Source organism: Cetorhinus maximus, chromosome 1 (genome assembly GCF_964194155.1).
Source record: "Cetorhinus maximus chromosome 1, sCetMax3.hap1.1, whole genome shotgun sequence".
NCBI classification, from domain to species: Eukaryota; Metazoa; Chordata; class Chondrichthyes; order Lamniformes; family Cetorhinidae; genus Cetorhinus; species Cetorhinus maximus.
In genome coordinates this window covers 46151346-46165414 of record NC_135879.1, presented here as the reverse complement: position 1 = coordinate 46165414, position 14069 = coordinate 46151346, and the positions used below count along the sequence as shown (strand labels likewise).

General features: G+C 41.6%; 1 protein-coding gene across 9 annotated transcripts in view; it reads left to right on the top strand.

The window, feature by feature from the left end:
* The first annotated feature begins 8184 nt into the window (after positions 1-8184).
* The window catches only part of gria2b (glutamate receptor, ionotropic, AMPA 2b), a 163949-nt gene continuing 158064 nt past the window's right edge, over positions 8185-14069 (top strand). For all 9 annotated transcript variants that reach the window (XR_013576426.1, XR_013576425.1, XM_078540609.1 and 6 more), the window contains exons 1-2: positions 8185-9165; positions 9487-9627. Coding sequence is in view for 7 of the 9 variants with exons in the window: in XM_078540609.1 (XP_078396735.1) it covers positions 9072-9165; positions 9487-9627 (235 nt within the window). In the remaining 2 variants the exon portion in view is untranslated. The remainder of the gene's footprint in view (positions 9166-9486; positions 9628-14069) is intronic.

The following is a 14069-nucleotide window of genomic DNA, read 5'->3' as shown; positions in this document are numbered from 1 at the left end:
CCACATCCAGCCATGAATGGTGGTGGACAATTAAACAACTCACTGGAGGAGGTGGGTCCACAAATATCCCCATCCTCAATGATGGAGGAGCCCAGCACATCAGTGCAAAAGATAAGGCTGAAGCATTTGCAACAATCTGCAGCCAGAAGTGCCAAGTGGATGACCCATCTCGGCCTTCTCCGAAGGTCCCCAACATCACAGATGCCAGTCTTCAGCCAATTCGATTCACTCTAAGTGATATCAAGAAACGGCTGAAGGCACTGGGTAGTGCAAAGGCTATGGACCCTGATAATATTCCAGCAATAATACTGAAGACTTGTGCTCCAGAACTTGCTGCACCCCAGTACAGCTGCAACACTGGCATCTACTTGGCAATATGAAAAATTGACCAGGTATGTCCTGTACACAAAAACCAGGACAAATACAACCCGGCCAGTTACCAACCCATCACCAGTAAAGTAATGGAAGGGGTCATCAACAGTGCGATCAAGTGGCACTTGTTTAGAAATAACCTGCTCACTGATGCCCAGTTTGGGTTCCGCCGGTGCCACTCAGCTCCTGACCTCATTACAGCCTTAGTTCAAACATGGACAAAAGAGTTGAACTCCCGAGGTGAAGTGAACGTGACTGCCCTTGACATCAAGGCAGCATTTGACTGAGTGTGACATCAAGGAGCCCTAGCAAAACTGGAGTCAATGGGAATCAGGGACAAAACTGTCTGCTGGTTAGAGCCATACCTAGCACAAAGGAAGGTGGTTATGGTTGTTGGAGGTCAGTCATCACAGCTCCAGGACATCACTGCAGGAGTTCCTCAGGGTAGTGTCCTCGGCCCAACTATCTTCAGCTGCTTCATCAATGACCTTCCTTCCATCATAAGGTCAGAAGTGGGGATGTTCACTGCTGATTGCACAAAATTCAGCACCATTCACAACTCCTCAGATGCTGAAGCAGCCCATGTCCAAATGCAGCAAGATCTGGACAATATCCAGGCTTGGGCTGACAAGTGGCATGTAACATTTGTGCCACACAAGTGTCAGGCAATGACCGTCTCCAACAAGAGAGAATCCAACCATCGCCCCTTGATGTTCAATGGCATTACCATCGCTGAATCCCCCACTATCAACATCCTGGGGGTTACCATTGACCAGAAACTGAACTAGCCAAAATAAACACTGTGGCTACAAGAGCAGGCCATACGCTAGGAATTGTGTGACGAGTAACTCACCTCCTGTCTCCCCAAAGTCTGTCCTCCATCTACAAGGCACAAGTCAGGAGTATGATGGAATACTCCCCACTTGCCTGGATGAGTGCAGCTCCCACAACACTCACAAGCTTGACACCATCCAGGACAAAGCATCCCGCTAGATTGGCACCACATCCACAAACATTCACTCCCTCCACTGATGCACAGTAGCAGCAGTGTGCACCATCTACAAGATGCACTGCAGGAATTCACCAAGGCTCCTTCGACAGCACATTCCAAACCCATGACTGCTACCATCTAGAAGGACAAGGGCAGCAGATAGATGTGAACTCCACCACCTGGAAGTTCCCCTCCAAGTCATACCCCATCCTCACTCGTAAATATATCAGCGTTCCTTCACTGTCGCTGGGTCAAAATTCTGGAACCCCCTTCCTAACAGCACTGTGGGTATACCTACATGGACTAACGTGGTTCAAGAAGGCAGCTCACCAGCACCTTCTCAAAGGCAACTAGGGATGGACATTAAATGCTGGCCTAGCCAGCGAAGCCCACATCTTGTGAATGAATATAAAAAATCAGCTGAAATATCTGCAGTCGCTGGATCTCTTTCTTACCATGTGAAAGTAGAAGACAGAATCATATGGAGATATATAGATCATATAAGGAGGAGACAAACAAAGTATCAGGAAATGATTCCTCCCGTGTTCACGACTGCGTCAACATCTCCTGTTGAAAGAAGTCAATTGAGTACAGATATGTTTGAAGGATTCACGGTACCTGCAAGAATTGAGGAAACAGATTTGCCGGTGCCCACCGAAGAACCTGATGTTTGGACAACACCAGAAAAGGAGGTTCCTGACAAAACATTAGAAGCTGTAGAGTGGAGACGTTCTACATGCATAAGGAAATGCCCAGAAAGACTGAATTTGTAAATTACTTATCTGTGGGCATAATTCGATATTTTGAAAAGAATTGTAATTGTAGCTGTAAAATATATTTCTGAGTAAAGGGGGAGGAATGTGGTAATCTGATGTGTAAGATGCCTTTAAGAAGAATGTTATAATGGAAGATCACATGACCTTATTATCCAATGACAAAGTAGTGCAGGCTTCCTTAGTAGTCTGTAGTCAGTAGTGTGTAGTCTAGAGTAAAAGTCTGTAATGTAGCGACAGGGTTTGAGTTGTAAGCGCACAATTGTAGTTGCTGAGTTCCTTTGTAAATAAATAGAATGTGTTCTACTTAACAACTGTCTATTGACCTGTTATGTCTATGGTGCCAACTTGGTCATCCCAGAACAAGAGTGCAACCCGGGTCCATTAGTCCAACTAAACTAGTGACCAAGGATCTATCAGGGGTCCTTTCAAAGTGCTTTGATTGCTGAAAGTGGATCCTTGGCCTCTTTGATGGTGACACCAATTCTGCATGCTGGCCTAATGATTGAGGTGGCCCCTGCACATGTATAGTTGGCCCCACAAGTTCTGGGCCCCACGGGGCACAACCCACAGAGATCTCATGCACCAGTGTAAGAAAGGCAGCCAGTTGTCCCCATGTCAACTCCCGGTGCAGGGAGACCACCCAGTAGAAGTAACCATAAGCGAGCATGTAAATGCATGGACTTTGGGTTTCAATGAGTCTAAATTATTTGCTAAACATTAAAGGCTTCTGCTTTTTTTGAGAGTTAATGGTCTTGACCATTACAATGTATCGTGAATTGTGTATTTATTTTTATGCACCAGTTGACAGTGACTAGATTTGGAATCAAATACATGGGTGGTCTGTAAAGGTGAGCACCTGTGTTGACAGATGCCATTGGAATATAGCAGTACTGGGTACAGAGAGATGGTAAGTGGTGAAAGATCAGCAAGGCCACCTATGGGAGAGAACGTTTTGGTTCAGCGGCCCCTTGAACTTCAATGCATTTGAAGTATCTGCTGATCAGAGAGTCCGAATATCCCTGCCATGGATGTCGCTGTTCTGTGAACTGGCTCCCACGGCACCATCTTCATTGGCTGGCATATGTTGAGATACTTCATGCTTATCCCCTTCCTCTGAAGATGTCACTCATTCAGAGTCTTCCTCTGGCTCCAGTGGTTTCCTCCTGGTTTCGCAGTGAGCAGCAGACGGCATTGATGTGGGTGAGGGTGCGTATTTTATGGCTCCCCCAGATCTATCAAGGCATCTAAAGCTCATCTTCAAAAGTTTAATAGCCTGCTTGATTGTGGCCCTTAAGTCATATGGAGATGGTTGCTTATGTCCTCTGTCTGTGTATCGTGGTTGTGTACAGGAGTCAGCAGCCACATCTTCAGTGCCTTTGACCCTCAGTTCCCAGCTATGAGGGCATTTGGCTGGCCTGAAGAGTTGAGGCAATTGGAATTGTCTAAGGATGTAAGAGTCATGACAGTTTCCCAAAAACCTCACACAAACCTGCATGATCTGCTTATGATGATCACAGACATCTGAACATTGAAGGAGTGGAAACCCTTATAGTTAAGAACTGATTATCCTTTTTCAAACTTGCATTGACACAACAGGAGCATTTCTACAAAAACCTGCTTTCAGCAAATAACCTCACTTGCTGGTAGCACGTATTGGAAATTTGGACATGTGTCCTCTATTTTCTGCACATTTAGTCAAACTGTTTCTAACATTTCAATGCCAGAATTGTTCCTGATGCAATCAATATTCCAGTGATCCTTTCTGGGAGAGTGGCTGGGCTATCATCAAACCACCAGTTGCTCTTGGCCAGTATTGCATCTTGGATCAAAGACAATGATATATTTCCATACTGCAGCTAATGCTTGGGCATCAGAATGTTTTTGGTTCCATTTAAAATTCATATCTTGTGACAACCCTGGTAGCCTCTGGGGTCAGTGGCTGGAATGATGAGCATTAGCAGCTATAGATTGACCGCCTGCTGCCCTCAAAGCAGAGGAAACTTTGTATCACAGGAAAGTAGCATGGATTGCAACAGTCTCTTTAAAACAATGATCTCTTGAGACCAATCAACATGGGAGCCATGAGGGAAAGTTGGCTCATATGTGGGGCAGGGTGGCAGGAAAAATAAGGCAACATTTGTATAGTTGGACTCCCCTGAAGTTCACATTGTAACTGATTACAGTACGTTTGGAGTGTGGCTCAGATGCTACAAATACAATTTTGGGAAGGACCCCTTATCTGAATTAAATTTATTTTGTATGTGATACAAGTGCATAATGCACATTGAGCTCACAGCAGTCAATGAATTCTGCAAGTCCAATAATAGAGGCAATGGCTGACATACATTAGCACTTTGGGAACCTGCCATCACATTATTGGCCCAGATGTTTTTTGGATGTTATTCTTCTTCTTTGAAATTGATCTTTCCATTCTCTCATCCACCACAATGAGCCATGAACATTGCGTTCGTACTTCTGCTGCCCCAACACTTTAACTTTGAAGTTAGGCCACTGATATTCATAAGTATACATAGCCTTTTGATCTGCCATCTAGTTTGCCTACAACTTGTCACTGGTTTCTCCAATTAATTGCCAACTACTAGAAATGTTACATTCACCAGTTCTCATGCACTGGCAATTTACTAACTCTTAGAGGTATAAGTAGGTCTGTCTATGTGGTGCTTTAATTATGATGGATGGGATGCATTCATTCTGGTGCAGTCTTTAGTACAGTAGTCATTTATACTTCAGGCAGTTCAGATTTACTTACAGAAAGAAAAATGGTATGTTAGCATGTGACTGAGTTTTCATATACATAAGGCAGGAGACAATGGTTAGCTATTATTTTAGTTAAGTTTCAGCTAAACTGTGGAAGTAACATTGTATTGAAACAAAGGCACTAAATTTTATGTGGATATGTTCCTATTGGTCTTCATCATTCTTCCAGAAGACGAACAGTTTGGCTTTCCAATTTTCTCAGTGATTTTAGTTTGTATGCCCTCCCTCCTAGAAGGTTATTAAATGCTATTACATATGAAAGGGGAAGCATTAGGGACGCATTGCTTTGAGACTGGGTTAAGTAATGGGTTTGAGTATCATTCTTTCTCCATTAGGAACTGAATGAAAATCTTACTAAGATCGATTGAATGAAAGTCTCCTTTCTAAGATGACTAAAATTCCTGAGTCTGAAAAAGATTGAGTAAATGAGCTGGATTATGGGGCAGGATTCAGTAACACTGAGTGTCTTCCCTCTTTCTCTCCATCACAAATTTCTGGCAGAAGTGAGTGAGGCAATTTCTCGTCCTCAACCATGCCTCCCATCCCCTTTACAAATGTCTTGAAGGAGAGGGTGATTGGCATAATTATGTAATCCATTACAAATCCTGCTATATCTCCCTCAGTTGCCTCCAATGAAAAGTGCGCCTATATGATGTGAAGGTAAATAACCTGACATTTAGAAAATTCCAATGGAATAAAAGCAAAAAAAAAAGGTTGTTTACTAATCCTGATAGAAATGGACAGTTCGATCAAAGCACCAAGCTGTCTTTGACAAAATCCTGCTCATCTCCCACATTCTCCCCCCATCCCCCCACTACCCGGTTCAACCCCAATTATTGCAGAGCAATGCCCAAAAAGCTCTGAACTCTCCAAACAAATGACTCGGACCCTGGTACTGGGGTGGAGTCAGGATTAGGACAGACTAACTGTACTTTTGGCAGTGGAGTAGAGCCGGAGGAATTCCAGGGCCTGACTAACTAGTCATTATTTCCTTAGCGTAGGAATCACCTAACATCAAACACTCCAGTGATTAGCAATTGTATTGAAAGTTTTAGTTGATGGAACAATGAGTCCAGACCAAATTTTTAAAAAATGAACTTGAGTAATAAAAGCATAACCCAGAGTAATGTTTCAGTATAAGCAGGGCCCGCAATTTCAGTTCTATAATCTCATTGGGAGATTTAGATGAACTGTTTAATTCCATTCCAGCCTTTCATCATGTGAACATCGTGATGGTGGGTCATTATAGTTCATTCAGGGAGTACAAGTTGCTGTAGCAACATGCACTTTCACCAGCATTTTGTAGTCTGGAGTTATGGTCCATGGTAGAAGCTCTAACTTTCTTTCTATCACATGGCTGACCAGAAATCGCTCCAGCTTGTCATTTGTGTGTACTGCAAGGGTTTGCCAGCTGATACTGAACCTGTTTGGTCATGTTATGAACACACCTTGGTCACCAAGTCCTGGGGCGGGACTCAAACTGGTGCTTCTGGCTCAGAGGCAGGGACGGTACCCGCTGCGCCACAAGACGTCCCCTCTAGAGCAGATTACTGCCTTTATAATCAGTGCCACATTATCAATTTTAGTACATGCTGGCTTTGTTTATGTGATGACCATTTACAATCTCAGAAACTGCCATATAATTCAAGTAACAGCTTCTTTGTGTGTTGGTATTGGTAATTCTTCTGTAATCCCCTGAAAAGAACACCAAAGTAGATTCCTCAGGTGAATAAAACAATAAGCATAATTTAGAAACGTTTAAATTATAAAAAGTTAAATTATTGATTAAATGCAAAATCTTGGCTGTCAGACTTTATGCCAAGTATACTAACGATCAGGAAAAAAATCAATAACTGATGTGATCTTGATATCTGTCCATAAATGCCCATATTCGTTGATATTTTTGAAGGTGTTTATATTTAAATTTTCAGTTACATTAATTATTATTTGAATTAACCAATACTACAAAAATATAGTTAGCTGGGACAAATCCTAGGCGTTACTTAGCCGTTCCAATTCCAGTTGGACAACTTACACTTAAGGCGAACAGGCCATTATTCCCCCATTTGATAGGTACCACGGCACTTGGACACTTTACAGGTCGAAACAATTGACCATCTAAAAGGAAGCTGAGCACGGCTCAGTTCGTGTCTTCTTCCTCTGAGCCCTCTCCAGGTTTTACATTTTGCTGTGACACAATTAAGATCATACGATGCATCGCAACTGCAAAATGATATGTATTGTGTTAGCATACAAGCAGCAACATATCGGTTACAGTGTTAATATTAGTCTAGCCAGGCTAGTTACCCCCATTAATTTGCTTACAAATCACCGAAATGAGAGATAAGCTGGTATATTCCTAATCTATCTATTTAGTTGGGAGCTGTTTCTGAACAATTGTTTCCATTGAAGCCTATTTTCTCTTGTTCAGGCAGCCGTATTTTATAAGAGAAAACATCTCTATATGATCACATTCTGATTACATTTTGCTTTATGTAATAATCAAAGTAGTCACTGAGCTTGAAGGAGAAGAATGGGTTCAATCGCGTTGCTGTATTTGTTTTAGAAAATGTTTAAAATTACACTTTTATTACTCGGTGGCGCCCAATAATAATTATAAATCGCTGATTGAGTTAAAGCGTTAGAAAGGATTAATGTGTGTTGTCTGCGTTACTTTTGTTGATATATTAGTCTGCTTCACTGTAAGAGGACTGTTTCTAATACCACTAACACCTCACAATGTAATAAGATGAGTTAGCTACTTTTCTGGGTACGACTGTGCTGAAATCACATCCGTTATGCCGCATCCTTCCCTATCTGATTTTAGCTTGAGTATCAGGTTTATAATTGAACCAAAGTAAGCAGGGATCTTCAATGATGGAAAGTTGTTCAATGCTTGGTCAGTTAAGATGCCTCCTTTCGTCCAACATCATATTTTACAATATCTACATCACAGGGATCTTAGTAAGCAAACTCAAAATGTGTTTATAATGTAGCAAAGACTACACCGAATCCACCATGGTAACACTTAGACTAATGATCCGACAACAAGGAACATTTCCATTAGTTTAAACTTTATATGTCTCAATTACTAGGAATGTGAGTGTAAAATTCTCCACTCTTCATAGTGATTACTTAGCGCTACAACCAATTAATCTTATTCAAGCATTGCAAAATAACAGTCACAATTGATAAATTAAGATTTTTGATCTAAAATATATTATTAATTATGGTAGAAATCCTGGAAAAGAAACACTTTGGAAGGTTGAACAACAAGACTTTATTGTATTAATCTTTATTATTGATTTAGGAAATTGATGCTTTGTCTGATGCTTTGTCCATGTGAAGAGTTACAAAACAACCGCGATGCTGATGTTTAATAAATGGTTGGAAATTCTTGTTTTTGTGTGACTGCAATCGTAGAATTATTGTTTCACGTTGGCATTAAGGTATGAAGTATGAAATAGCGCCGTATCAGTAACACACATGCATACATTAATATGAGCGTATTGGTGTATTTATAAAAGACTAAGATTATTAATATGGTTAATAAATGGAGTGTTACTAATATGATAAATCTGAGTAATGACATTGTCAACAGAAGAATGAAGAGTATGGGCGTCTAAAGATCGTTTGTTTGTGTTGTCTTTTTCATTCTAACTGATACGACTCTTTTTAATTTAGAGTAAGTCATTCCAATTGTAGTGCTAATGTGTAGATCGTCCGCGATAACATTAAAATGATCAGGGCAAGCAAAAAACATTCTGAAAAAGATGGACGCCTAATGAACCTGAGTGAAATCCTTACTGGATTGGTAGGGAGGAATGTGCATGTGTTCGGTCAATGATCGGTTATGTTCGTGTGTTCGGATTTATTAAGAATCAAGACATGTCTCTGGCAGCGTGGCTGTACTGAGAGGTGATGCTGGGTAAAGCGCAGTGCTAAAACTGCTTTTCACATCTTCCTACTGCTCCTACTGCTGCTGCTTTTTCAGTCGAGAAAGACAGCGTTTGCCAACGAGGTGTTTATTGTTTTCTTCTGTATTTTTTCTCTTTTTCTCCCCTCTGGTGAAACGGCGTTATGCAAATGATCTGAATCTTACAACAAATCCTGAAAGGGAAGGATTATACCGTGTTTGCAGTATTCTTTCGGCAATGCAAAAGATTATGCAGCATATATCCGTCTTCCTGGTTTCTTGGTTTTGCGGATTGGCGTTTGGTGCCTCTTCTCCCACCAGCGTACAAATAGGTGAGTTATCTTCAAGCCAAATCACTGTAATTACAAAACAAACCATAGATTATTTTTTTGGACCCAGGCGTGTGAAATGCTCTAATTCTATCCTTTCTGCAGTTATTTGTCATAAACCGTTCGACTGACACTGATGGCTTTGGTAGAATTTTAAAAACCCAATGGAGATTCTTAATCGCATAATATTTTAGCATTCATAATTTCAATTTAAATACATTTTCAGCACTGTCTTAATTCAATTTTGATCACAAACCGTAAATAGTTGCGACGCATTTAAGATTCCTCCAATGAATTGTAGTACGGATTGTTTCTCTATTACAGGAGGGTTATTCCCCAGAGGGGCAGATCAGGAATACAGCGCATTTCGTTTAGGAATTTTTCAGCATAATTCGCATGAACTGAGGCTGACGCCCCATGTTGACAATTTGGAGGTGGCAAACAGCTTCGCCATAACCAATGCATGTAAGTATTCTCTCTAACCGAGGCGGGATCGTGTTAGATGTATCGGAATGCTTGGCTCCCTTTAGCATGAGAAGGGACAGCTCATCTAGCGTTTTGTTTAATGTTGATCTGCCTGGACTTGATGACTGGCTCGATGTAATGTATGTCTGTGCTAAGCTGCTTCACCGTGTATGTCTAGGAAAGTAGTGTTGTGAGAACTGAAGGTCGCATTTTTAAGAAGAAATCATATGTTCATTCCAATCACTGGGTGCAAGCCTGGTGTGTCTCTGTGTGATGAACTCAAGTGTTATACATTTGGTGGCATTTGAAGCGGCAGTTGGTTCCCCGTTTGGAACAGAATGGCAGTGCTCTCCAGCACGGTCTCATCTATGGGAGTCACATTCCTGTTAAGTGAACTAGTGTGATAACTAACGAAGGACCGAGTTGCCAGTGGGTTATTAAATTGGGAAGGTTTAATTACCAGGACAGGCATTAAACCAATCACGGCACACACTGTTAACTTTCAAAAAAAAACCCAACTAATATTGAAGCTATCGTTTATTGTAACTTTCTGAAGTCACAAGAAGAGGTCACATCACAGTGATCCACTGCTGACGTCATAGCACTGCAGTGGTATAACCAGCATTTAGCCCACTGAATTGGAACACATCAAGGAATATGATCGAGTTAGTGCTATGAGCCCTGGCTCATACTGTTTTATAGAGTGAATTTGTTTAACATGTTGGTCGCAATTATTATTTTTTACTGGAAAGGGAAGAGGTAGTTGTATCCCCCCCCCCCATAAAAAACCATGTACAGTGACTCTGACAATTCTTTAGGTAGGATGGTATCTGTTTGGCAGATTGCTGAAAATGGTGGTGATGGGAGGGGGCGCGTACATTCCACTGCACCACATTATCACAGCACAATAAAAAGAGCTACATAAGCATCTCTCAGTTACTGAAGCGAAGCCCCGATGTATTATACAAGCCAATAATGCAACTGTGCTTATTACATGTGAACCTTAAGTCGCGTCCCATATGTGCATTTTGACCTGCTTTGTGTTGAGTTTGTGAGTGATACCGTGTAGCTTTGATGTGCAATTACTTAAATGGATGCTGGCTGCCGAATGACTGGCTGGATGTGTTGTTGTATCTCTGTGCTAGGCTGCAGGAACTAAACTGACTTCATTTACATACATTGAAGAAATAACAACCTGTCCAGAGACCAAAGCTAAAAGCAGGAGGCTGGGGAACGGTGTCCTGATTGGAATTGAAACAGTGCATTGACAAAGAGTCGCTGCAATTTTTAATTGAGCCACCTTGCTCCGAGACGCGTGTCCCTGATTATATAATCGAGTCCGTTTTTAGAAATGAGTTTCCGAAAGTGACGGCTGGTTGCTAATGCTGATTTTCAATGTATTCCTGCTGTGCTTCTCCGATTAGGATCCCATTTCTTGGGAGGGAGGGAAGGGTCATTATAACAACTCATACCAGTTACAAAAAAAAAATACATTTTGACTCGTGAGATGGAGTTAGGAATGAAATTCTAAGCCCACCAAGCGCCCTCTTATTTGAAATAAATGGGACCACTTCCCTCTGAACAGGATAATTGGAAGGTGTGCGGAGGCGTTCGGCAATTTGGTACAGCACTGGAATAAAACATTTCTGCAGATCTCTCTGCTCCTGCTGTCATTTCAGATGACACGGTGTATGTGTGTTCGAGGGGATTATGAATATTAATACGACACATCTAGTTCTCTGTACAGCACAACGAGTTCCTTTTTACTGTTGTGGGTACGTTAATTGGAGTTCAGCAAAGCATCCGATGTACGTCACGATTATCTGAGGGTTTGGAAGGAGACGGGGACTGAAATCATTAGATTACATACAAACCCCGCTTTTCACACGCACTTCGACCCATGCCATTTATTATAGGGAGCGGGTTTAGTTGAGTTTCAACTATCTTTACAGATGTGTAGTTTCATCTTATTAATAAATGACTCGGTGTCTGAATGTGTCAGGTGAATATACAGGATCACTGCGAACACATTCTGCACTTGTCACATTTAAGCCAGGGTGGAAGTTTGATTCACTCAGGCCCCAACGTTTCTGTGTTCGCAAGATCCGGCAAGCAAAAAGAATATCCTCACCGCGAGCTGCTGCAGATCCACTTTCATAAAATGGCTGGTCTCCGGTATGTGTGAACCCAACTGTCAGCTCAGCACAAACTAATAACTCATTCACCGGATTCCATTGCAAAATCCCCAGCCTCTCGCATTGAAAAATATAACCAGCCGTCGTTGAGGGAATTTAAGCGTAATGCATCATTGGCATTAAGTTTCCAGCAATTTTAAGACATTCCCGTTAAGTAGTTACGCTCGGGATCTAAATAGTGTCAAGATTCCTTGATTTGATCTGATGTACCGCGGAGGCATCAATTCCTGCATTATCAGTCACGCCATTGGAACAGTTGCAGAGGGCGCAGTGTTTCCACTTACCGCCAGGGGGAAGACTGGTGTCAGAAGAAAATGATAGAATTTTACAGCACAGAAATAGGCCATTCTGCCCAACAAATCCATGCTGGAGTTTAAGGTCCACATGAACATCCTTATACCTTAGCTCACCCTATCAAAATATCAAAAACTCTCGGAGCTTGAAAACAGCTGGAAGCTGGACCTAAGCTCAAATACAGTATGGACATATTAAATACAGAGTTTAATTTCTTTGTCACAAGAGCATTATTTTAAGTCAGGTTTTGTAATGATACTTTGGATGATTAGATCCTGGATGAAGTGCATTTTAAAAATCGGTAAACTGCGCTGTCTGAGTCGGGCAGCACTCCCTTTCCATTGTACTCAAACTGCTGGATTGAATGTCGATTTAGCACTTACAATTTACTGAAAGTGCCCTGCAAAACATTCAATACTAATAGAGTTAATGTAATGAATGTCGGTTTGCACCAACAAACTTAATTTGGCGATTCCTTTCTGATCACCTTAATCATAATTAAATCATATCAATTATTAAAGGGAATAGTTTTAATATTTGTAATCTCTTCTTACATTGCCCATTAGATGTAAGGTGGATTACAGCGTGTGTGAATATTGGTAGATCATTTGAATAAAAAGTTCAATACTAATGTAAACCGTGACAGTAATTTCTTGGTGAATAAGCAGAAATGAACTATTAGTAATGCCATTAGAAGGAGAATTGGGCAAATCAAAGATTCCGTTGAGCCTATTGAGTCCAGTGCTGTCCTTATCAAACATACTTTCAGTAGGGGTTTCTTGATAGCATAAAGGAGTGGGCAGACAGGCTACTTTTACATCTCTGAATCTGAGAATGCAGAGGCCAATTGTAGCATCGTTACCACTATCCCAATTGGATCAGCTAATTCATTAAATGAGGTTCTGGTCTGCAAAACTGAGCTACTTGCTGGATAAACTCGTTGATCCACCAGGACAGCCTTAGCGGCTCTTTATTAATGATGTACAAGAAAAGCCAGAGAACGACAACAATGTGGTAAATTGAGGTCATTCTCGAGGACAGAGTACACCAATCATCTCATTAGTTATTGTCAAGTTGTAACTTTGTTATGGTCAGTTTGTGGGGAAACCATGAAATAATCAGGTTGAATAAATTAAGTCGGGGAATTACAGTAAAAGCCATGAACAATCACAAATGATTCTTAATTATATCTGAAAGTGGTGCAAGGAAAATCAAGTCACCTAAAGAACCAGGAGGGAGTATTCTGTGGAGTGTATGAACTCCCTGCCTCTGCGAAGGCTCAATTGTTTAATATTTTTCTTACAAAGTTTGGTCTTTCTTCCTCTTTACTTCTCTCTTCCCCCAGCCGGGCCCTGTTAATATTACAATCCAAAACAAAACAATTGCACCTGATTGACGGCCGTTTTCTGTGATGGGGCAGAAGTGTGTTGGTAAGACAAGAGGAGTGCTAGCATGTTCAGGTTTGGCAGGATCTGAGCCTAGTTTGGCTGAGTTTAGATTCAGCAGGATTGTGAATTGAAGTAGGTCACTCCTGGAGGTTAGGTGTGCTGCTGGAGCTCCACTCCAGAGGTGAGGTGAGAGCGACTGCCCTTGACATCAAGGCAGCATTTGATTGCGTGTGGCATCAAGGAACCCTAGCAAAATTGTTGTCAATGAGAATTGAGAGAAAACTCTCCACAGGTTGGAGTCATACCTAGAACAAAGGAAGATGGCTGTGGTTGTTGGAGGCCAATCATGTTAGTCCCTGCTGTAGGAGTTCCTCAGGGTAGTGTCCTAGGCTCAACCATCCTCAGCTGTTTCATCAATGACCTTCCTTCCATTATAAGGTCAGAAGTAGGCGGTGAGGGGGGGAGGCGGTGGTTTGCTGATGCTTTACACAGTGTGCAGTATGATTTGTAACTCCTCAGATACTGAAGCATGCAACAAGACTTGGGCAACATTCAGGCTTATAAA